This window comes from Nannospalax galili, unplaced genomic scaffold (genome assembly GCF_000622305.1).
Source record: "Nannospalax galili isolate Female #2095 unplaced genomic scaffold, S.galili_v1.0 scaffold342, whole genome shotgun sequence".
NCBI classification, from domain to species: domain Eukaryota; kingdom Metazoa; phylum Chordata; class Mammalia; order Rodentia; family Spalacidae; genus Nannospalax; species Nannospalax galili.
The window spans coordinates 1,712,410-1,737,179 of NW_008349359.1; the positions used below are offsets into that span (position 1 = coordinate 1,712,410).

Genomic DNA, 24,770 nt, shown 5'->3' on the forward strand with positions numbered 1-24,770 from the left:
AATGACTGAAAACAAAGAAAAGTAAGAGGTACATTATTTAACACTACCACCCCAAACTCCAGTTGTGAACTTTGTCTCCTGGGTATTTATCATGCATTCTCTCTGGGTTTTCACTTTAGTATTTTGTTTAGTAATACACTATACCTTACACTGGGAGATTTGTTATGTGCCCAAGTCTTGTCATGAACAATCTCAATTCATCCTAACTACTTTACGGGTAATCACTATTTTCATCCCCATTCTACAGGTGAAGAAACTAAGGATCAAAGAGGTGATCCTTAGTGAGTGAGTTTAAGTTAAATCAGAGTTAGAGAGACTAAGTGAGCTGCCACTGAGAGCATTTATAGGAACATTCTCTATGGTTCACTAATGTTCAAACAGAAGATTTTATTAAGTAGTTAAGTTTATTAAGTAGTTTATCAACAAGTTAAGTACTCTAAAATAATATGTATATGAGTTGGTGTTTGAGCACTACTTTGACCTTCTAAGCTAAAGTCTATAGAAATGGATTATGAAAACATACAGGATTTAAAGAAATATATTTGTGCAAACATTGGCATCTGTGCGTGTTTCAATTAATTAATTACTATGCTTGAAACACTTTAAACTTTAATTTTTAAATTACATATATTTATTTGTACACATGTGTATATGTGTCTGGGTATTTGTGTGTGCATCTGTGTGTGGGGTGGGGTGTGCATGCCATGGGGTGTGAATGGAAGTCAAAGGACAACTTTCAGGAGTTGGTTCTCCCCCTCTATGATGTGGGTCCTGGGGAGTGAACTCAGGTCAAGGTTTGGCAGCAAGTTCCTCTACCCATTAAGCCATCTTGCTGGCCTACTGAAACACTTTTTAGAAGAGAATTAAACATGGAGCTAGAGAACTGGCTCAGTGGTTAAGAGCACTGGCTGCTTTTACAGAGAACCGAGGTTTTGTTCCCAGCACCATATGGTGGCTCACAACCAGTTATAACCCCAGTTCAAGGAGACTGATGCCCTCTTCTGGCCTCTGAGGGCACTCGGCACACATTGGTACATACATACATGCATACACACAAAAAAATTAATAAATATTTTTTTAAAAACAGAGAATTAAACATCCCAATAGTCACCTCACTCCTTTGAGTCAATACAGTTTTATTTAGTTGTCTGTTTTATCTGTGGTTCTTGGGATTGAATCCAGGCCCTCAAACACATTAGGCAAATACCTGATCACTACGCCCCATGCCTACCCTTGCTAAGGCTTTAAAGCACACAAATGTAAAAGAAACATAACAGAAAATATAACTGAGTTCAGTGGAGAAGTTTTATTTTTAACACAGGAGGGCTAATTTAAAAACATTTCCATTTTTAAGAAATATTGGGATTTTCACATAATGTACTTTTATTGCTAATATTTGACCCACTATTTCACTAAGAAAGGGATTGGAAAGAAAGAGTCCTGCTCTGATTTGTTTTTAATGTGAATTTATTTCATTTTTGAGATAGGGTCTATGTAACCAGGCTGGCTTTCAATTCACAGCTACCCTCTGCCTCAGCCTCCTTTCCCAGTGCTAGGATTACAGGCGAGCCTCACCATGTTCAGTTAGAAATAATATTTTTAAAGCATTTTCTATTGCTTAATCTAACCCTCATGCCTAAAGCTAGAAATGGAACTTGAAAAGGCAAAAGTCTTATAGAATGGTCCAGGATACATAAATATTTCCTAGCAAACTAGTATCACCCCCAACACCACTACTTCTAGATGCCACCAAACAGACTGTGCTGAAACCACGCCATACAATTTATGATGCATTTCACACTTCCTTCAGGCATTCATCTTGCCATTTCATCCTCACTGTCCCTGGAATAGACCCGTTAATCCCTAGGATACAGGACAAAATAGCTTGAATGAAATAAAATTAGTACAAGGTAATGACTACTTTTAATATCTGATATACTTCCATCCAGTCATTTTTCTGTGACTATACTTTTTCTAAATTATCAAGTACCTAAACAACTTTGCATCTAGACTTTCCACCATTAGTTTTTCCTTGGGTCATTAAAACAAAATCTTTGAAAACATGGTTTCTTTTTTAAAAAAATATTTTATTTACTATTTTTATGTGTATGTGTGTATTGCCTGCATGTAGGTAAGTGCACTCATATTGTACAATGCCCACAGAGGACAGAAGAGGCTGTCACATCCCCCAGAACTGGAGTTAAGGACAGTTGTTAGATGCCATGTGGGTGCTGGGATTCGAACCTGGGTCTTCTGCAAGAACAACCAGTGTTCTTAATCACTGAGCCATCTCTCCAGCCCCAGAAAACACGGTTTCTAATGGCTATATACTTTCATTTAGGTTCAGTTTTTTGAGACAGTCTTTTAAAAAATATTTTATTTATATTTTATGTCTATGAGTCTATTGCCTGCATGTATGTAAGCGCACCTGTGTCGTGCAATGCCCGAAGAGGTCAGAAGAGAGCTTTGGATCCCTTGGAACTGAGTTATGGTGGTTGTTAGCTGCTATGCACGTGCTGGGAATTGAACCTGGATCCTCTGCAAGAGCAGTCAGTGCTCTTAACCACTGAGCCATCTCTCCAGTCCCATGAGACAAAGTCTTAACTGTAGCCCAGGCTGGTCTCTAACCTACACTAATCCTTCTGCCTTGGCCTCCTAAATGCTAGGATTACAGGTATGAGCCATTAGTCCAAGCTTATGGTTGTATGCTATTCTAAGGTAGTACCAATTTGGACTGCCATGTCCTAACTGCTAGGCATCTACATAGCTGCCACTTCATGGGGCATGTGCTCAGCATGTGTGAGGTCCGGGGTTCAATCCTCAATACCACATAAATCTGTGAACCAACAAATAAATTATCTTCATTTCCATTTTATTTATTTTTGCATTTTTAAACTTCTATTTAAAAACTGTCTTCCTTAGGTATGAAACCTGTTTTACTTTCCTTTGGTTAAATCATCGCCATATTACCAGTGGAACTGCTTATCCAGGGAAGGTTATTTTGGAAATCGCCATGTCTAATATAAAGGAATGGGCATTAGCTTATTGAGGCAAAAAAACTGGAATTTGTTTGGAGAAATCTTATGCCTCTGAGGATTCCTCCAGCTCTCAATGGAATTCAAACTACTCAGGGATGAGATGTGCTTGGAGTAACTGCTACCTAATCTACTGTCTGTGCTCTCCTTCCCTGCTAGGTGAAGGAAGGGAGAGGAAGTCTCCTGGAATCCAGTTCATTTTTCCACATGGTTATTGTGCTGGATAGCTTTAATGTCAACTTGACACACTGGGGTTGAGGGAGCCTCACTTGGGGAATTGCCTCCATTGGACTGGCCTGTGGCCATGTCTGTGGGGCATCTTCTTGATGAGTGATATGGGAGGGCCCAGTCCACTGTGGGTAGTGCCACCCCTGATCAGGTGGGCCTGTGTTGGATAAGAGAGCAAGCTGAGCAGGGGCCAGGGGAGCAAGCCAGTAAGCAGCGTTCCTCCATGGCCTGTGCTCCAGCTCCTGCCTCCAGGTTCCTGCTCTGAGTTCCTACCTTGGGCTCCCGGATGAACCGTGACCTGGGATATGTAAGCTAAATAAACCCTTTCCTCCCCAAGTCGGTAGTGGTCAGAGTGTTTTGTCACAGCAGTGAAGAAACAAACCAGGACAGTTATCTATCTCGAAGACCTAGGAAAACCTAATGAGAAGATGTCAAATACTGTCTGTGTCAAATGACCAGAATAAAAACAAAACTACAAACCTCAGTAGCTACAATAACCCAGCCAAAAATGTAAAGGGAAAAAGTCTCATTCATAAAAGCAGCAGCATATAAAACACCCATAGGCAACATTCATAAGAGCTTCGTAGGATCAGTAGCAGTAAAGCAGTCACCTTTCTCAGACACAAAAGATCCCAGTCAAAGCAGTGCTGGGTTCTTGCTTGGGAAGAGCAAACACGAAAACATAACCTAGAGATACAATACGGTTCCCATTCAAATGGATCTCAGGGAGATTTTTTGAGGAAGCACCTAGCAATATAAGTTTAAAGTTCTCCTCAAAGAGTGATAGAAAATGACAATTGGCTAATTGTTACTAGTAAACAGAAGGATCTAGAATTACCATTTGTTAAAAAGTATTTCAAGACAACATGGTACTAGCCTAAGAATTTACAAATACAATAATAGAAAGGTCCCAGTAGATCTAGTATTTAATAACAGCCTATGAGGAAGCCTCATATGACAGGAGGAAAAGACAGGATTATTTAATAATAGTGTCAAAAAAAGACAGAAGTCAAAAGTAACTAACACCATTGAGATAAATTTTACTTAAAATGGATTAGAGTATTTTAAAGTATTTTTTTTAAATCAAACCTACTTAAAAAGAAAATATGGAGTTGGCAAGATGGCTCGGGGGTAGGTGAAGGCACTTGCCCTCAAGTCTGATGACCTGAGTTCAATCCCTAAAACCCACATGGTAGAAGGAGAGAAACAACTCCCAGAAGTTATGTCTAACCTCCACATGTACATGATTTGGCATGCACGCCTTTCAACCCCCATCACAAAATAAATGTAAAAATAATTTTAAAGAAAGAAAACATGAGCGAGTATTTTCTGAGTTATTATAAATAAAGATTTTTCTAACACTAAAATAATATAAAAAATAGGAACAATTGTCAGATTTTATCACAAATATTAAACCATTTGCACAAAATTATTCTAAAAATGTAAAAGTTAAAAGTTCTAACTGGAAAAATATTTAGACTAATGATGACAAGAGTCAGGAGTGGTGGTGCACACTGTTAATCCCAGCACTCGGGAAGCAAAGGTAGAGGCAGGCAGATCTCTTTGAGATGGAGGTCAGCCTGGGTCTATGTAGTGAGTTCCAGCTGGGACTACAGGGGGATGCTGCCTCAAAACAAAACAAAACAAAACAAAAACAGGCAGGGCAGGTGGATCTTTGAGTTCCAGGCCAGATGGGGCTGCAGGGAGACCATGTCTCAAAAAGACCAAAACAAACAAACAAAACAAACAAAAAAAAGTCGTAACTATAACAAGGGATTAATATATGTTATTAGGAAAAATATCCAAACTTACCTATATGAAAAAAATACTTTAAATGGAAATTGGGCAAAGTTCATAGATAATTCACAAAAATTACAGACAATAACTATAACTATTTTATAACTATATTCTTTAAAAATATTTATTTTTTCGCCAGGCATGGTGGCGCATGCCTTTAATCCCAGCATTCGGGAAGCAGAGGCAGGCAGATCTTTGTGAGTTTGAGGCCAGCCTGGTCTACATAGTGAGTTCCAGGACAGCTGGGGCTATAAGGAGACCCTGTTTCAAAAAAGACAAAAAAAATTATTTTTTCATGTGTATGAGTATATTGTTTGCATGTATATAAGTGCACCCATGTTGTACAGTGCCCACGGAGGTCAGAAGAGTGTCCAATTACCTTGGAATTGGAGTTATGAACAGCTGTTAGTTGCCATGTGGGTGCTGGGACTCAAGCTAAGGTCCTCTGCAAGAGCAGTCAGTGCTCTTAATCATTAAGCCATCTCTCTAGCCCCTATATATTCTAATATATTATATACTTGTAACCTATTTTATATTCATCCTCACTACTTTAAAAAAAGTAAGTTAAAAATTATTTTTCTATCAAACTTTTTTAATGCTAATATTTAGTTTTACTGACAATTTGGTAAAAAAATCATGATCCTCATTTCTGGTGGGAGTTCAATTTGTAGCAACTTTTCTGAAAAATAATATGTATGTATGGAAATAGGCAGATATATGTATTTAGTAATATAGATGAACCTGGAAAAATTGTAGAAGGTTTTTGCATGTGTGTCCAGCAGGTATGTGTGTATGGGGGGTGCATATGTGTGTGCAGGTGTACATGTGTGCCTGTGGAAGCTAGAGGTCAACCTCATAGAGGTCAACCTCAGATGTCCTCAAGGGCTATCTACCATACCATTTTGTTCTGAGACAGGGCTTTTCTCTGGCCTGGAGCCCCACAGTTCCACCAGTCCCAACCTCCCCAGCACTGTGACAAATGCATGACATCAGACCTGGGATTTTATATGGGTTCTGGGATTGAACTCAGGTCCTTATACTTACAAGGCAAGCACTTTACAGCTTGAGCTACCTCCCTTACCCTTAAATTTTTTTTTTTTAAATGCAGTATTTATGCTTGGGCTATACTAAGAAAAAAGTTGGAAATAAAGCTTTATGGTCAAAAATGCTCATTATAACATTATGCATAAAGCATAAGATTAGAAAGAAATGTTTCAAGCTCTACTACAAAATGATGCAACCATTCAAGTTACTCGTGTGTGTGTGTGTGTGTGTGTGTGTGTGTGTGTGTGCGTGTGTTGCAGCGCAAGTAATGTGAGCATATAGGTATGCAGACACCAGAGCAGGACTTCAGATGTCTTCCTCTATTACGTTCCACCTTAATGCCTTGAGATAGGGTCTCTCTCTGAACTGGAAGCTCAGCAGATCACCATTTCAGCTACCTGTCCCCACTTCCAATGCTGGGGTTACAGGCACCCACAGCCATACCTGGCTTTTTATGTGAGTGCTAGAGATTTGAACTCAGGTCCTCATGCTTCAAGAGCAAGTGGGCTTACCTAGTGAGCATCTTCCCAGCCTCTGAAGTTACTTTTGAAGTCTATTTAATGACATAAGAAAATTTTCATTAGGTTGTATTAAGTGGGGAAAAAAAATCACTTTACTGAACTGTATTTATCATTCAATCTCCAGTTCTGTGAGCAGAACTTCTATGTCTTCATCTGAGTATTGCTGAAAATGTTCATGATAAAGCTTGGAACAGGTGGAGAGTTCACCAGAGTTAGTCTCCCTCTGCTGGATCAAGGCTTGATGGTTCACCTGTCATGATTCCATTGGCTGACCCATCACATAGCAAAGGTTCTCACAGGTTTTTGGGATGAGGCTACAGAAGACCTCACTGAGAGTTTCCCGCAGGCATTTATGACCAAGGAGCTCTGAGACAGGACCCTGGAATCTTTATTTTTAAAGATCTTTGAGTGATTCAGATATACAGCCAGACCTAGAAACCAATACTTTCTTGTTCATAATCCTAAGCTTTAAAAAATATATTAAATGTCTTTTAGAAGTGATCATCTAAATGTGAATTAAGGAAGAGATTTTAAAATTAAAAACTAACTTTTTTTGGGTTAAGGACCTAGCTCAGTGGTACAGCACTTGCTTAGTACATGGAGGACCCTGTGTTCAAACCCCAGTACCACAAAACAAAACCCCTCCCCCCACCAAAGTCCTCTTTTCCCCAACCTCTGTCCTGATACCAGAATACTGCTACCATTTGCAAGCAAATGATACAGTGGACAAGCCACTGACCTACACATTGGACTGTGCTGAATACTGTCACCAATGCCACACTCCAACCTGCCCTAAAGCCCTCCCACCCTCCTTTAAGTCCTAGCTCCACTTTACTCTCAAACATTAGTTCTTTCTTCACGCTTCCCTTCCACCTACTTCGAACTCTGTTGAGGTCATGCTCATCTTTAAGCAAGACACTGCAATGCTTCACACCAGGCCATGGCTCCTCCCCTCCAGTGCCCTGCTACTAAGGATTTTCTATATTTGATGCCTCACCTCCCACACATTCCTCAATCCACTGCTGTCTGGCTTCCATCAACACCACTTACTGACACAGCTCTTGCTAAGGTCACTCTGGTTCCCAATGGCTAATCCACCTACTGGTTCTGCTTCAATCTTTTTCCCCAGAAATACCTGACTCTTTGTAGCCTCTCTCTTCCCTTGGCTTTTGTGAGGTCACCTGATGATCTGCCTGTTTAGAGCATCCTTCTCTCCCTTTGTGGCACCAATATCCTGAGGCATCTCTTTTGCCTACTCTTCAGCCCTATGAGCTCAGGTATGACAACCCACTCCAGGTATTTTATCCCGTGTCTAGGGATTGGTACATATTACCATGCCAAAATGACGGGATTCAAACCTAAATGCCAGTGGGTGGGGAGGGTGTCTTTGTTCCTCCAGGGGCTGCTGAACAAGCAAAATATGAGTCTGGAATTGGAGATGGCTGACTGCCTGATTCACAATGGGCAACTGACTGAAAGGAACCAACATGAACAAGGCAGCAAGGCTGACAAAGTCCTGATGGCGTCACTTGGGAGATTGACTGTGTCTGAAACGAGTATACTCTGTTCCAAATCAGTTTTATGACAGTTTATCATTATTTCGGCTATTTTCAGTTAGATTTCTGTCCATTGCAACTTAATGAGCCCTAAGTAGCTCTCTGTCCACCATCTTCCCCTCATGTTAGTCCATATTTCCATGACAGTATTTCCCCTCAGTGTTTCCATAAGCTGCTCTTCCTCTCACTTTCCCTCAAAAAAAAAAAAAGTTAATATTCTTTAGAGTCCTGCCCATGACTTCTATTGTCCAGACACTGGCTACCAAATGCTGCCTTCTCCCTGGGTATATCAGCGCACATGAGGCTGGTGTCCACTCACACACAATAGGTTTCAATATCCGTTCATACTGATGCCCTGTTCTTCTTCTTGCCCCATCTCAGTGAAATCCACCCAGTTTTCCTGGAAACCTGGCCTCATCACTGACACCCCTATCACCCTCACTGGCTCTCTTGGGGCAGCTACTTCTGGCTCACTGCACAGGGCCCAGTTCTCAGGGATGCTTTTTCCAAGCCCAAATGAGGCATCCCTCATATGCCTGGAATCCAGCCTATGCTTCTAGACCTAAAGCCTTTGTCATCCAGAGCCACAATGCCTGTTCCACATTCCCCATGAATCTGAGTTATATTGACAGCTCTGCCAATTCCTAATATTTGAATGGACACCATGGTCTATAGTCATGATCGTACATTATACATTGAGAATACAGTCTACTTTTCTGTGAAAGTCAAATACTTCCCCCAGAGGGATCTCTAGCAGACAGGACATTTGGCAGTCAAGATGATGATGGTTGGGAGCTCCAGCACCTGGAGGAGCAGCCTCTAAACCACTAAACCCTGCCCTCAGTGTTTCTGTTATAGATTTTTATTTCAGAATGGATGCACCAGGCTGCCACCTCATGAGCCTTCACTCCCTTCTGTTAACTGCTCAGCCTAGAGGCATATCAAGAGAATGAAGAGGACTTTGTTCCTATTTAGAACCCATGATCCCTTCTCCCCTCTTTTGGAAAACTAAGACATTTGCCAGCTTCCAATTTTCCTATATTTTATATTCTTAACAATTTCTTCCAAACCATCAAGTGGTTCTTTGAGTACAACTGAAAATTCTTTGTATTCAGTGCACCCAGATCTTTCCTGAGTGCCATTTGTGGCAGGCCTGGGGATATACCTCTCCCTATTAAAATTTTTTTAACTTATTTTTTATTCTTTGACAGAGTAGATAATGAATTTTAGTCCTTCTCAGTCCCTATAAACCTTCCTCATCCCTCTTTCTGCTGAAACCCTTCTTCTAATAAGTCTCCTTTCTACTTTCAGGTTGAGAGAGAGAGAGAGAGAGAGAGAGAGAGAGAGAGAGAGAGAGTGTTACTTGCATAAATATGGATAGAAAGTTATTTATTGGAACATGGGCAACTTCTCAGTGGTTACATCACTCAAGAAAACGACACCCCTTCCCCTAGCCACCAATAACAGTCAATAGTCCCTCAGGGAGGTGTGGGGCCTCATGAGCCCTTCCCTTTCCTTGATGGAATGTTGACAGGCCCTGTCTTGTTGGGTCTTGTGCAGGTAACCACAGGTGTAAGTGAGTTCACGATAGTACCAGCTATGTCATGTTCAATGTTTCACAGCAGTTCTCCCGCCAACCTCGGACTCTTAGATGTTCCGTGAGCCTTGGGGAATGGGGTGCATATGATATCACATTTAGGGCCAAACACTTCACACTTACTCTGAATTTTGACAACTTTTGGGTCCCTGTATTAGCTGTTTACTATTAAAAGAAGCTTCCCTGATGAGGGTTCCTGTGGGTTTTAATCCCTCCTTGAACTGGGCCAGGCTCCCTTCTACCATCATGAAACATTTTGAGAGAAACAGAGGAAGAAAAAAATAGCCAGAGTAATTCTGCTTTCTCTTAATGTTGCAGTCAAAGCCCTAAGCAGTGGACTCTACCACTTCCTGTTCCAATCATAGCTAAAAAGATGTTTCTTATTATCTAAGAACTTTTGCCCTCTCAGTTCAATCCAGTCTCTTACTTTCAGGAGTGTTCAACCTTTTGACAACGGGACTTGATATTGTAGTCTATAAATGTGTTGGGCCCGATTCATAGCTATCCTGGGATGCAGGCCACAGGTTTGACACATCAACATATGGTCCATAATCTTTGTTCTCTCTCTCTCTCTCTCTCTCTCTCTCTCTCTCTCTCTCTCTGTGTGTGTGTGTGTGTGTGTGTGTGTGTGTTTCATGTAGTCCAGGCTAGCTTCAAACTTGCTACAGTACATAAGGATGACCTTAAAAATCTGATCCCCCTGCCTCCATCGCCTAAGTGCTGGGATTCTAGGCATGTGCCACCATGCCTGGCTTATGTGGTACTAGGGATGGAGCCCAGGGTCTTAGGTATTCTAGGTAAACAATCTACGAACAAAGCTACATCCACAGCCTCTAAACATTGTATTTAAAATGACACAATTTAAAGTTTTAATATACAATTATGTTATTTATTTATTTTGGGGGGTGGGCAGCACATGAATCAGCATGTGTATGGAAGTCAGAGGACACTTACAGGAGTCAGTTCTCTTCTTGCACCATATGGGTCCCAGGGATTGAACTTTGGTCATCAGGGTTAGTGACAAGTGCCTTTACCCATTGAGCCATCTTGCTGGCCCTTTATTAATCATTTTAAAAGAAACTATTCACTATATATTTATTTTTTCAACCTGAGTATTATGAGTAACGAATATGTTTGTACACTGACAAGCTATACAGAGGAAAAAAATCATACACAGATTCCACGCTAGCTATTTGTCCTCCTCTGACCTCACAGTTAGTCTTCAGTTAGCTCTTTTGTTCCTTCAGCTCATTCCCACTGTTTTCTTTTTTGAATACATTTTTCATTTTAAAGTATTGCATACAGATGCAAGTTAGTTGACTAGTATAAGCAAAGAATTATGGAAATTAAAATTACAGGCTGCTTAGTATTAGAAGACTGTTTTTGTCTGTTTTTACTTTCCATTTTTGAGGACTGAACCCAGGACCAGTAGGCAAGCACTCTACTGCTGAACTATACCCCCAACTGAAATAAAATTCTTTCAAAAAATTTTTATTTATTTTTATTTTATGTGTATGAGTGTTATGCCTGTATGTGTGTAAGTGCACCCCTGTTATGCATGTCTGCAGAGGACAGAAGAGGGTATTAGATTCCCTGGAACTGGAGTTATGGTTGTTAGCGACCATGTGGGTGCTGGGATTTGAACCTGGGTCTTCTGCAAGAACAGCCAGTGCTCTTAACCGCTGAGCCATCTATCCAGCCGCCCCCCCAAAATATATTTTTTATACCAGAAAGTTTACTCTTTTAAAGGGTAAATTTGTGTTTAGTCCATTCACAAAGTTGTGTAACCAGTATGACTACCCAATTTCACTCCAAAAGAAGCGTCATATCAATTACCAATCTCTTCATTCCTTTTGCACATGAGCACCCAGTTGTCCTAGCATCAGCTGTTGAAAAAATTATTCTTTTCTCACTGTATTGATGTGATACCTTGTCAAAAATCAACTGATAATAAATATGAAGGTTTGTTTTTGGACTCTCAGGTCTATACCACTGATCTACGTCTATCCTGCCAGTGCCACACACTATTGTTTGCTGTAGTTATATGATAAGTTTTGAATCAGGAAGTGAGAGTTCTCCAAACTTTGTTCTTTCTGAGGATTGTTTTGCTGCTGCTGCTGCTGCTGTTTGTTTTGTTTTATTTGTCTGTCTTGTTTTGTTTTTGAGACATGGTCTCCCTGTAGCCCCACTTGGCCTAGAACTTACTATGTAGACCAGGCTGGTCTCAAACTCACCTCCCAAGAGCTAGAATTATGCCTGGCTTCAGGACTGTTTTTTGCTATCCTGAGTACCTAAGAGTTATAGAATCAGCCTGTAAATTGCTACCACAAACAAACTTTTTTTTTTCAGTCTTTTTTTGAGACAGGCTCTCCCTGTAGCCCCAGCTGGCCTAGAACTCGCTATGCAGACCAGGCTGGCCTTGAACTCACAGAGATCCACCTGCCTCTGCCTCCTGAGTGCTATAAAGGCATGTGCCACCATGCCTGACAATAAACAGTTTTTATAAAAGGGTTTTAACAGAAATTATACTGAATCTGATAACCAATTTAGGTACATTGGCCAGGCATGGCAGCACACATCTATAATCCTAACACTCCAGAGACAGAGGCAGAAGGATTACCACAAGTTTGAGACCAGCCTGGGCTACATAGTGAGTTCCAGGCTATTCAGGACTACAGATGGAGACCAAGTGTCAGAAAACAAAAAACAATTCGGGGGCAATGGCATCTCCAAAGATCTTCCAATCCACAGACAGGGGATGTTGTTCCACTTATTGAGGTCTTCCTTTAACTTCTTCCAGTAATGGCTCACGGTCTTCAATTAATTATTCAATCAATTATTCAATTAGTAATTCAATTAATTAATATCTATATCTTTCCAAGAAGGTATGTGTGTGTATATATATATATATGTATATATTTATATATATAAATCATGTCATAGGTAAACAGTTTCACTCTTCTCCAATCTGGATGCCTTTTATATCTTTTCTTGCCTAACTGCCCTGGACTCTGTCCTTTTAAAGCCGAAACAGTGCTCCCCCTCCCCTAATTCTGGGGATTAAACCTAGGGCCTCACACATGCTAGGTAAGCACTCTACCACTGAGCTACCCTACCCCCAGCCAATGTAGTTTCTTGAGCGTCTTCCTCATTTCTCCTCAGAATAAATTTTTTTAGGGGGATGATGCAAGGGTACAGGGGGAAAGAGGAAGTAGAATCTTTAAGAGCAGAAGTTGCAAACAGTAGTTTTAATTGATTTTGCGCGCCGGGGCGGGGGAGACTCTCATTTTCATAGTGGAATGATTTTGCTTTACAGCACCTGGGCTTAGTGATTTTCTGGAGGAATCACTGAAATCTATTTTTTAAAAGATCTATTTTATTTTTAATTATGTGCATATGTATGTATCTGTGTGTGGGTATGTGCATGTGTGAGTACACGGTACTGTAAAGCCCAGAAGAAGGCATTGGATTCCCTGGAGCTGGAGTTACAAGTGATTGTGAATAATCTGATGTGGGTGCTGGGAACTGAACTTGGATCCTCTAAAAAAGCAGTAAGCATCCTTAACCACTGAGCTATCTTACCAGTCCTTGAGATTCCCCCCTTGCCCCACCAAGCTTTGTACACAAGTCTGGCTGAGTCCAACATCTGCCCTTCTTTGTCCATTAAGTCAAAGATGATATGGCCACTTTCCCAATGGCAATCCCTTCTCCTTCTCTGGACAATTTCTCCTTGCCAGTTAGAGATAGACCACTCAACAGTTTCTACCTTGTGCCCCACCTTCTGAGAAATAAATCAGACAATAGGGTTGTCAGCTGTTCTGCGACTATTTCAAAGAGACTTTGATAAATATCTCTAAGATATCTGAAAGCTCCTCCAGCCTTTCAATGTTACAGTCTATAGCAGGGTCTACTTACCTGCTCTATTCATTTACTCTCAATCTCCCTCTTTTTAAGTCATCCTCTTCCTGGTACTTGGCCCCTCCTGGTGATCACCCACACAGGAGTGAACATATTTTCTTGACACCCCAGGTGCTGCAGGCATCCCATCTAGAAGACTTTTTCATCAAAACACACTTAACTGCCTCACTCCTGATGAAATATCCTGGGTCACCACACATTAATGGGACTCCTAGTTTCTAAAGCCGAAGAACAAAGGGAGGAATAAGGTTTCAGGAGATGTACTCCAAAGGCTTTGCAGAATGTTTTGCAATGAGGTTTCCCTGCATGGCACTACAGGTCCTGTCTTATCATTGACTTCTTAGATATTATGTAGGAAGCCAGGTGAAAAATCTGTGACTTTGTAGACAGGTCCCTCCCCATCCAACTGAGCTCTCAATGGCTAGAAGAAGCAAAGCACCCAGGTCACTAATTAGGATCTAACTAAAGCAGGATCCAGGGTGGTCAGCACTCTGGCCCTCTCCTCTGTTCACTACTCAATGTGCCCATCTTCAGGATGGCTGTCTTCTGTTTGGGGCTTTCCTCCCAGGGGCCAATCACTTCCTCCTAGTCCATTTGAAATCAATTTCAACACTCTGAAATCAATTTCAGAGGCTACTAGACTGGAGCTTCATCCAGCTTCCTGTCTATACTGATTTTCTTCTAACCTCACAGGTCCACCCTGTCTAAAGACAAAGCCATTTGGCTAGGCTTCCTGTCAAGGTGATTCTTCCCTCACCCTTGGACATGGCTCCTACTGAGCTCCAATGTCTATTGAGAAGTACTTGGGGTTTATCGCCATGAGACCTATCTCAGAGCCCTTCTTTTTTTTTTGTTTCTTTGTAGGCCCAGCTGACCTGGAACTCACTATGCAAACTAGGCTGGCCTTGAATTCACAGAGATCTGTCTGCCTCTGCCTCCTGAGTACCATGCCTGTCAGTGCCCTTAAATCTATTCCACAAAGCTTATTTCAATCACTGAAGCAAAGAATGAGAATATAATGTAATAGTAATCTGGGGCAGGAAGAGAAGATTGATCCATATTCTTGTGAACTGAGTTGTACTCTCCTACTCAGGCTTGCTTACTAGCCAGGCTATGGGCAAAAGTTAGGTTGGTGCAGCATCAAGGAAAGGCTCCCTAATTATGCACAGGTACCACATGTATGAGGTATCACAGGTATCTCATGGCAAAGATAAACAGGAGGAAATGCTGAGGCTGATACGAACATGCCACCAGAATGTTCTATGCTTTTATTTGCTATAATTAAAAAAAAAATTCTACGCCTGTAGTCCTAGCACTTGGGAGGCAGAGGCAGGCGAATCTCTGTAAGTTCAAGGCCAGCCTGGTCTACACAGTGAGTTCCAGGACAGCTGGGGCTACAGGGAGACCCTGCTTCAAAAAGACCAAAAAAAAAAAAAAAAAATTCTTTCCATTCTTGTACCTCTTGGTTGTAATAACTGCTACTAAGACCTTAAATCTACCATCTGTTTGTCACCTGTTTTTTGTTTCTTGGGTTTTCATTGTTGTTCTTATTGCTATTATTTTATTTTGGAGACAGGATCTTACTACGCAGCCCAGGCTGGCCTGGAACACACAATCTCCCTGTCTCAGCTTTCCAAATGCTGGGATTACAGGTGTGTACCATCACACCCAGCTGTCTGTCATCCTTCAAGGAGTCAGTTGCTGTAATGTATCTATGGTTCATTTTTGAGTGTCTAGGGTAACATATTCAATACTATGTTCAGCTTATTAAAAAGAATCAAATGAAACAAGTTTAATGTTATTTTCCTGTCTTCCTTCATATTCAATTTACTGTCTATAAATTATACATTTCAACACAGTGTATTTGTTTTGCTGAATTCATTCACAGTGTATCTGCAGGACTGAATTTAACATATTTCTTGTAGTGACAACTACTCTAATTGCAGAAACTATTTAGGTCACTAGAGTTAAGAAAAAGAGGTCATACTTAGAAGAAATGATATGCACCCAAAGACAGATGCTATTTTCTGAACACCTGTTGAACATCAAATGAAGAGAGTGTTAGGACTTTTCAAAAGCCTGGATCTTAAATGATGGTCACTTTGTTTCGGCTGATAAGGAATTTAACCCAGAAAAGGGAATCTTACCAAAGAAAGAAAGCTTTAATATGCTGGCGGCTTTAGAAATAAACACCTTATTAAAAACGCAGTCTGTTTCATTGTAAATTATTTCTCATCAAGTCACTAAAGAGGAAGCTATATGATCTGAACCATAGGCAAGTACTGTAATTGCTTCCGGAGACACAGTGTGCATGACAAATATTTTCAGTTGTCAAGGGTGAATGAGGTGAATGACCCACCTAAGAAATGGAAACTAACAAAAAGTAACATGACACTCCCCCTTAGAACCACGGAGCTGCTGCTACACAGTCGGCTAATTTCCTATGTCCATGTACAGTCTAGACTGTAAAAGCTGATCGAAGGCAGCCACTGTGGTGGAGGGTGGCACGTAAGGGTACGAGGGAAGGGGCATCGGCAATACCTCTATCGTGGCATTCATTCATTCGTTCATTCACTCCTCCACTCATTCATGCAATGAAACTATGTGCTTAACACTGAGCTGGAGAATTGCCTCTCTAACTAGGACACGCACACCTCCGCCCCCACTTTCAGCCCTGGGCATCACTTCGACCTCAAGAAGATGCTCTTTAGAGTCTAGCCCTCCCTCCCTCTCCTGAGTTCCAAGCCAGGATGACAGGCCAGAGCCACAGGCCAAAGGACTACGCCTTAGCTTTTCTCAAGGCAAGGGGCTCGCAGCGCGCAGGGGCCGGGTTCTGGGGACAGCCAGTCCCGGCTGGGGCGGCCGCGCCCGGGGCGGGGCGGAGGGACCGGCCACTGCGCTTGGAGCGCGAACCTGAAAGCAGGCCGTGCCGGGGTCCGGCGCAGGGACTAAGCCCAGCCGGCTGCGGGAAGAGGCTGGGGACCCCGCGTGCCCAGGGAGGAGCCGCCCCGGGGAACTCGGGTCCCGGCCGGGCGGGACGGCTTACCTGATGAAGGTGGTCTTGCCGGTGCTGTACTGGCCCACCAGCAGGATCATGGGCTTGTTTTCGAAGTCGGCGTCCTCCAGCGCTGGCGAATGGAACTCGTGGAAGCGGTACGCCTCCTCCAGCGGTAGCACCTTGCGCAGGTAGAGCGAGCGCAGGCCGCCTGTCACCGTCTGCACGGCGTCCATGCCTCCAGCGCGCTCGCGCCCGCCCGCCTGCCGCCCCATCCAGCTGAACATCCTGCGCTGTTCGCCGCTCGGACCCGCTCCTGCTGCGACCCCCGCTCCCGCACTCCGCGCCCTTCAGCGCTCGCCGCCGCCCGAGCCCGGCCCCGCCTCCTAGCCGCCGCGCCAATCGTCCGCCGCTGCGTCACCAGCGCGCGTTCATTATTCAGAAGCACTCTCAGGCCCTTCCTCATTGGGCCCCGACCAGCAAGGGGTGGAGGTGTTGGCCAATGGAAAGGCGTCTCTTAATAAATTATTGATGACGGCGTCCTTCTTGGGGCCTGGAGAGGGTGTGCTCGGTGCGGTGGCTCGGAGACGTCATCCCGAGGGCTTCCTTCTAGCCAGGTGGCTTTGGCTTCCGGGCAAATCTGAGCTGGCAAAAACGAGCCTCCAGAGGATCCTGGAGCTTTTACTCAGATCCTAGTCTGTAGACGTCGATACTGGGAACGAAAAATCCAGAAAGTTGACAGGCAGGTTCCTCTTCGGCTGGCAGGTTGTTGCTACTCTACTTACTGGGAAGACACCTACGTTTATCGATGTAATTGGCAAAATTTGAAGGAGAGGAAGTGGACTCCAGTCTAGTTGGGTAGAAGTTCTGCTTTAAGCTGTTCCACTGAATTCTGGATCATCTGAAGACCTCTTTACCCTTAGTTTTCTTTATTTGATTTTCTAGAGCAAGGAATCCTCATTATTACAACCCAGTTTTCAGAAACTAATATGTAAGAGAGCTATTGTTACTTCCTAGCCATCCCTTCTCCAGGTTAAAGCCTAGGAACTGGAAGAGATAATTGGCCATCGCCCATGGAATTCTACGCGAGAAGTTATATAGAGCATTTCTCAGCGTGATAAATGAGGCTAGCTGCATAAGAATAAGCCGAGATGCTTGTTAAAATGTAGACCTCTGGTCCTCATTATGGACCTACTAAATTAAAATATTGAGGAAAAAGTGGAGCTCAAAGCCTACAGGTATTGCTTCTTTAAAAAAATGTTATTTAAAATTTTATGTGTGAATGTTTTGCTTGCAGGTATATAAGTGTACTCATGCGTGCAGTGCCTGGGGACGCCAGAAGTAGCCTGTGGGATCCCCTGAACTGTAGTTACTGATGATTGTCAGCCACCATGTGGGTACTGGGAACTGAACCAGGGTTTCTGCAAAAGCAGTCAGTGCTCTTAACCACTGAACCATGCCTCCAGCCACAATGGCATTGCTTCTTGAACTTGGTAGAAATGCAGATTTGATTCAGTAGGTACAGGGTAGATGCAAGACTGTGTTTTTAACGAGCTCCGTGGTGTTGCTGACGCAGCATAAGGATGTTTATAGCAGCTTTATTTCTAATTGCTAAAACTTAGAAGAAACCAAGATGTCCCTCAGTAGGTGAATGGATAAACTACGGTATGTCCAGACAAAAAGGTACTGGAGGTATTAGGTGAACTTTTCAGTAAGAGTTTATATGGTAGAAATGAACAGTTACATATTGAAGTGGAAAATCAGTATCACTTGCAATACCAAAACTCTGAAATGTTTAGGAATAAATCTGATTAAAATGTACCAGATCCATTTACAGAGAATAACAAATACTTCTGAAAGAAATGAAGAAAGCCTAAATATATACTGCCTATACCACGTCAAGGATCTGAAGACTCAAAATTAAGATGTCAGTTTTCCCCAATTCATTCAGTGCAATCCTAATCAAAATCTCATCAGGCTTTTGTTTTATGATGAATTGACAAAATGCTTCTAAATTTCATATGTAGATGTGAAGGGCCTAGAATAACCAAACAATGTAAAAATAATAAAATTGGATATCATGTATTACCTAATTTTAAGACATTATAAAGCTACAGAAATTAAGGTAGTGTGGTACTAATGTAAAGATAATCTAATAAACATATACTAATGACATTTTAATAACAGGCAGTGTATATAATGGTACTCCTATAAGATTATATAACACCACATTTTAGTTTGTGTGAGTACACCACAGAGTGTACTTAATATACCTAATACCTAAAAATGCACTTCTCAGAGAGTACTTCATCATTAAGTGATGTGGGCTATTTCAATTGAGATGGAGTCCAGAAAAAGTCCCATCATATGTGGTTAATTTTTGATGAAGTGGAAAGGCAATTCAGTGGATAAACCAAAGTCAGTTTTTTTTAAATCTTTTTGAGACAGGGCCTTATGTAGTCCAGGTTGGCCTCACATTCACTAGGTACCTGAAAATGACCTTGAACTCCTAAATGCTGGGATTATAGGCATGTGTCACCAAGACTGGCTAAAAAAGTCTTTTTAACAAAGAGTGTAGAATGTAGATGCTTAGCGTGCATGAGACTGTGGGTTCCATCTCTACCACCAAAAAGAAAAAAAGGCCATATAGTTCTAGAACAATAGGATCTATAAAAAACCATGAATTTTGATCCGGATCTCATATTCTATGTCAAAATTAATTCAAAATGAATTCTAGAGCTAAATGCAAAACTTAAAAATTGTAAAACTTCTCAAAGAAAACATGAGAAAAAATTTTTGTGGCTTTAGGTCAGAGAAATTTTTCTTAGATAACACCAGAGACATAATACATTTTTAAAAATTGATAAATTGAATTTCAACAGTTAATAACTTCTGACCTTTGAATGACCCATTAAAAGACTGGAAAGAAAAGGTGTGAACTTGGAGAATATATTTGCAAATGATATCTGACAAAAGGCTTGTATCTAGACTATATAGACCTTTTAAAATTTAATAATAAGAGCCTAATTTTAAAATGTGGCAGCACATACCTTTAGTTCCAGCACTCAGGAGGCAGAGGCAGGCAGAGGCAGGCAGATCTATGTTAGATGGAGGTAGCCTGGTCGACAGTGAGTTCCAGTTCAACTGGGACTGCAGGGAGACCCTGTCTCAAAAGGACCTAATTAATTAATTAGAAAAAATGTTTCAACAGATACTTTGAAAAAGAAAATAAAAGATGTTTAGCATCACTAATCATCAGGAAAAGGCAAATTAAAACCATAAGATGATATCACAATATACCTAATAGACTGTAAAATGAACAAGGCTGATCAAGCCAATTGTTGAGCACCTATAACTGTCTTATATTGCTTGTGGAAATGTTAAAGGGCACAACCACTTTGGAAAAAGATTGGCAGTTTCTTAAAAAAATAAACACCCATATATCACATGACCTAAAAGGGAAAAATAGAGGATAGAGTTATAAAGGGCAGGAGAAAAAGATGGAGAGGGAGAGGAGAAACCTTTTAGGGTGAAGTATATGCTCATGACCTTGATTTTGGTGATGGTTTCATATGTCAAAATTCACCAAATTATGTACCTTCAATACATTCAAATGATTATATGTCAATTATACCTTAATGAGTTACTTAAAATGTGAGTACCTTCTGACTTAGGAATTTTTAGTTGAGGGAACTATCCTGAGGGTGTTTACCCTAAGGCATAATTAATGTAAAGCCTTATCTGAGAGACTATTTATCAGCATATCACTTATAATACTGGAAAACTGTAACTAATTGTCTTCCAAACAGGACTAGTTAAGCAAACAGTGGCTTCCTCTATAGTCACTGAACACTGTGTCATATGAGAATAATAATAATGACCTTTAAAAAGTCAGAGTATTTTGGGCTAGGGTGGTAGTTCAGTTGGTAGAGTGCTTACCTAGCATGCATGAAGCTCTGGTTTCAATCCCCAGCAGCACATAAAATGGGGCATGGTAGTACACACCTGTACCCAGCCCTTGGGAGGTAAAGGCAGTAAAATTAGAAGTTAAAGGTCATTCTTGGCTACATAGGCCAGCCTGGGATGCATGAGACCTCTTTCCCCTGCCCCCCCCCCCAAATCAGTCTATTTTTAAGTGGAAAAGGCTGGATTACAAAAGTGAATGTGCATACAATTGTTATGAAAAACAGTATATAGTTTCCTCAGAAAAATATGAATGGAAAGACCATGTGATCCAGCAATTTCACTTATGGATATATACCCAAAAGAATGTAAGGTAGGGTCTCAAAGAGGCACTTGTATACCTATGTTCATAGCAACATTATTCACATTTGCCAGGAGGCAGAAGCCACTAGCATGTTCATCTGTGGGTGAATGCTAAACACAATGTTGTGCTTATTATTATTCAACTCTATAAAGGTGGAAACCCTGGCATGTGCTGCAACATAGGTGAATCTTGAGGACATTGTGCTAAGGTGAAGAAGACAGCCAGAGAGAGATGAATGCAGTGCCGCTTACATTCCGTTTCTGTTCATAGAGACAGAAAGTAGAGTGGTGGTTACCAGAGGTTTTGGGGAGGAGGAAGTGGGGTATTGTTCAATGGGTAGAGTTTCCGTTTTACCAGTTGGAAAAGCTATGAAGAACTATTGCACAATGTGGAACATTTATGCCTGCCGAGCTGTGCTCTTAGAAATGGCTAAGGTGGCGAATTTTGTATTATACAGTATTGTGCTTCATTTTGTTGTTTTTGTTTTTTTGATACTAGCCCAGACCAGCCTCAAACTTGCTACAAATTCACCACAAGCATGCCTAGTGCATGGGGAGGCCAGAAGAGGATACTGAATCCCCTGGAACTAGAGTTACAGATGATTGTGAGCTGCATTGTGGGTGCTGGGAACTGAATCCTGGGTCTTCTGCAAGAGCAGCAAGTGCTCTTAACTGCTGGGCCATCTCTTTAGCCCCCATATGGTGTTTTTAAAAACTACAATCTGTTGTTGTTTTTTGTTTGTTTTTGTTTGTTTGTTTGTTTTTGAGACAGGATCTCCCTGTAGCCCCAGCTAGCCAGGAATTCTGTGTAGATATGTAAACTAGACTGACAGAGATCCACTCACAGAGATCCACTTGTTTCTGCCTCTGCCTCTGTGTCTGCCTCTGCCTTTCTAATACTGGGACTAAAGATGTGTGCCACCACGTCAGCCTAAACTACAACTTAAAAAAAAAAAAGTAGATGCACAGGATTTTGTATTTTTGTTTAAAAATGGTTTAAAGTACTCAAGAAAAATATGGGAGTGATGAACCCCCAAATAGTAATGATCTCTGAGTGAGAAAGATAAATGATCTTAGTTTCGTCTTTTTGTGCTTTAGAATTTTTCAAATTTTACACAATAATCACATTTTTGTCTTATAAGCAGGGAAAAAATGTAAGGCTGAAACATGACTGGCTCTAGGAAAGGAAGAAAAGGAAGTCCTGATGTGCCTGGCCAGGAGCTGCCCATTGGTCTGCCCTTCCTTCCTGCCTGCCTTCTGCTTCCTGCAGCTGCCCTGGCAGCCTTCTTGTTCTTGTTCCCATTCTGTCCTTGAAGGAGAGGAACAGCGACTGATCCTCACGTCCATTTGTGAACTCTGAAACTCTTCGGGTTTGCTTTCTTCCACCGAACAATTCCGGTTCCTCCCATCTTTTCATCTGAAGCCAGTTGTTTTTGCAAACTAATCCCATTAAACACAGTTGTACAGGAAGTGTCTGTCATTAGTTGTCCAGAAGTTTGTTGTGTTATATAACCTTAGGAATAAGTGCTTCATAATAAGATGAATCATTTTCTTTGCTATATGGAAGCTTTAATATAATAATTTTTAAGTGATTGTATAATCTGCATTAACATATATTCATTGTATAAAGTGATGACTTTCGTTTTGACAATGTGGTATGCATGTGTTTATGTAGATACATGCATGGTACATGTATATGTACATGTACAGGCCAGAGGTCAATGTCAGGTGTCTTCTATCAGTTTCCACTTTATTTTTGAGACAGGATCTCTCACTGAACCTGGAACTCACTGATTCATCTAGGCATCCAACTTCTATATGGATCTGAATGCAGGTCCTCATGTTTGCACAGTAGGCACTTTACCAACTGCGCCAGCTCTCTCTAGCCCCTCATTTTGACATTTTAATACTTGTATATCATAAACTTTGATCACATTCACCCCTCTTTGCCCTTTCCTGCTCCCTCCTCCACTGGTGCCCTTCCTTTTCCCAAATAGTTCCCATTCTACCATCATATTTCCTTTTTATTTCTAAAAATATTTTATTTATTATTTTTATTGTATTGCTTGCATGTGTGTAAGTGCGCTTGTGTTGTACAATGCTCATGGAGTTCAGAAGAGGGTGTTAGATCCCCTGGAACTGGAGTTCTGGTTGATTGTTAGCCACCATGTTGGTGCTGGAAACCAAACTCATATCATTGCAAGAGCAGCCAGTGCTCTTAACTGCTGAGCCATCTCTCCAGCCCCATATTTCTTTTAAAATCTAGATTCTGCATATAAGAGAAAATGTGATACTTGTCTAAGTCTGGTTCTGTTGTGATTCTTGTGGAAGGGTTTTTAGCCCATGCTTTGGTAAAATGACAGTCACAGGTTTGTCTTGGGTTCTGTTCAGTCACTGGCTATAGATACTGAACAAGTCTAGTACCTCACACTGTGGTGTGGCTAAAGACCTGGAAGTAGAAAGAGGTTACTCTGACCTGTGAGAAAGCCCTCTTACCCCTTCACTGTTCTACTTTCTCTGTGGCCACTTACCTGCGATGGACCAGCCCAGACCGGAGCAGTTCAGTCCGACGGGAACAGGGTCCTCGAGAGAGTGGGCAAGGATTCGGCGAGTGACAGACAGACACACAAGAGCTTGGTGAAAGTCTGAGTGTAATTTTTGCAGCTGCAAGGTTTGAGATATAGACAGCAAAGATTGCAAAATCTCCCCAACAGAAACTGCAGAACAGCCATGCCAAGATTTACAATTCCAGAGATAAAAGCAAAACAACCCTGCCAACCATCATGTACAGCCGAAACACACCTCCCCATCCCATCGACCTGGCACCAGACAGCAAACTCCGGCCGTGGCCTTCACTGCCAGCCTTTCCCATACTCAGGGTTCCGCTCAGCTCTGTGGTTTCAGGTCAAAATTACCTTAACCCATCATGTACTTTCAACATTAGCTGTACCTGATATTACATTTTTAACTATTTGATAACATTCCTTGCTTATTTGTAGTGGGCCATGGGGCTTCTAAGTCATTCCTTAACCCCTTACATCCTAAAAAGTCATCCCATGTTGACTGAGTTCCTGAGAACTCTTCCTGCATACTAGGATAATTAAAAGATTTCAATAAAGGCAGTGACAGTGGTGTCAAGAACACCAGGTGCTTTCTGGGCCCCCTGAAAGCCCATGTTACAGTGACAGTCAGAAAGATAATAGCAAGTAAAAGCACGCCAAGTACACAACATGTCTTTTTTAGCACAGCCAGTTCCAAGAGGCAACCTTCCTTGAAGTTTCAGCCTCAACCCACGGATGATCTCACGCGGGCTCCATTGGAGATGGCGTGACATTTCTTCCTTTTTTATTTTTTAAATGCAGTTCATGTACTTCTCGGTGAAGAGATGAGACAGAAGAGAAAACTAGGTGAAAGATGACTGGAAGCAGAAAAATAAGAATTACTCCTACGATGACACCCATAATAATCAAATTATGCACCCGGTCACCTAAACAAGACCCCAAAGGGAATAATTCCTTTACATAAGGAGTACATCTGGCTTTTTCATTACACCTTTGACATACTCAATAACAGTTTCCAGAGCAAAGATACATCTCTTTCAAAAGTGGCTATAAAATTTTTAGGTTAGCTGTTGAAATAATACAGTTATACAATACTGAACTCAGTATAAGCCCTGTAAAGGGCAAAAGGAAGAATACTTATACTCTTCCTTACTTACCAGTTACCATCAGTCTCTGTTATTAACTTAGTCAAAGTTTCCTTAATAGTTATATTCATCCTTTTCACCTGTTCTGAACTCTGGGAGTGAGATAC

At 41.5% G+C, this 24,770-nt stretch overlaps 1 protein-coding gene across 1 annotated transcript in view; it reads right to left on the reverse strand.

Moving 5' to 3' along the window:
• The window catches only part of Ehd4 (EH domain containing 4), a 97,454-nt gene extending 80,381 nt beyond the window's left edge, over positions 1-17,073 (reverse strand). The window contains exon 1 of the mRNA XM_008846809.3: positions 16,743-17,073. Within this exon, the coding sequence (XP_008845031.1) occupies positions 16,743-16,978 (236 nt within the window). The 5' untranslated portion in view covers positions 16,979-17,073. The remainder of the gene's footprint in view (positions 1-16,742) is intronic.
• Positions 17,074-24,770: the final 7,697 nt, after the last annotated feature.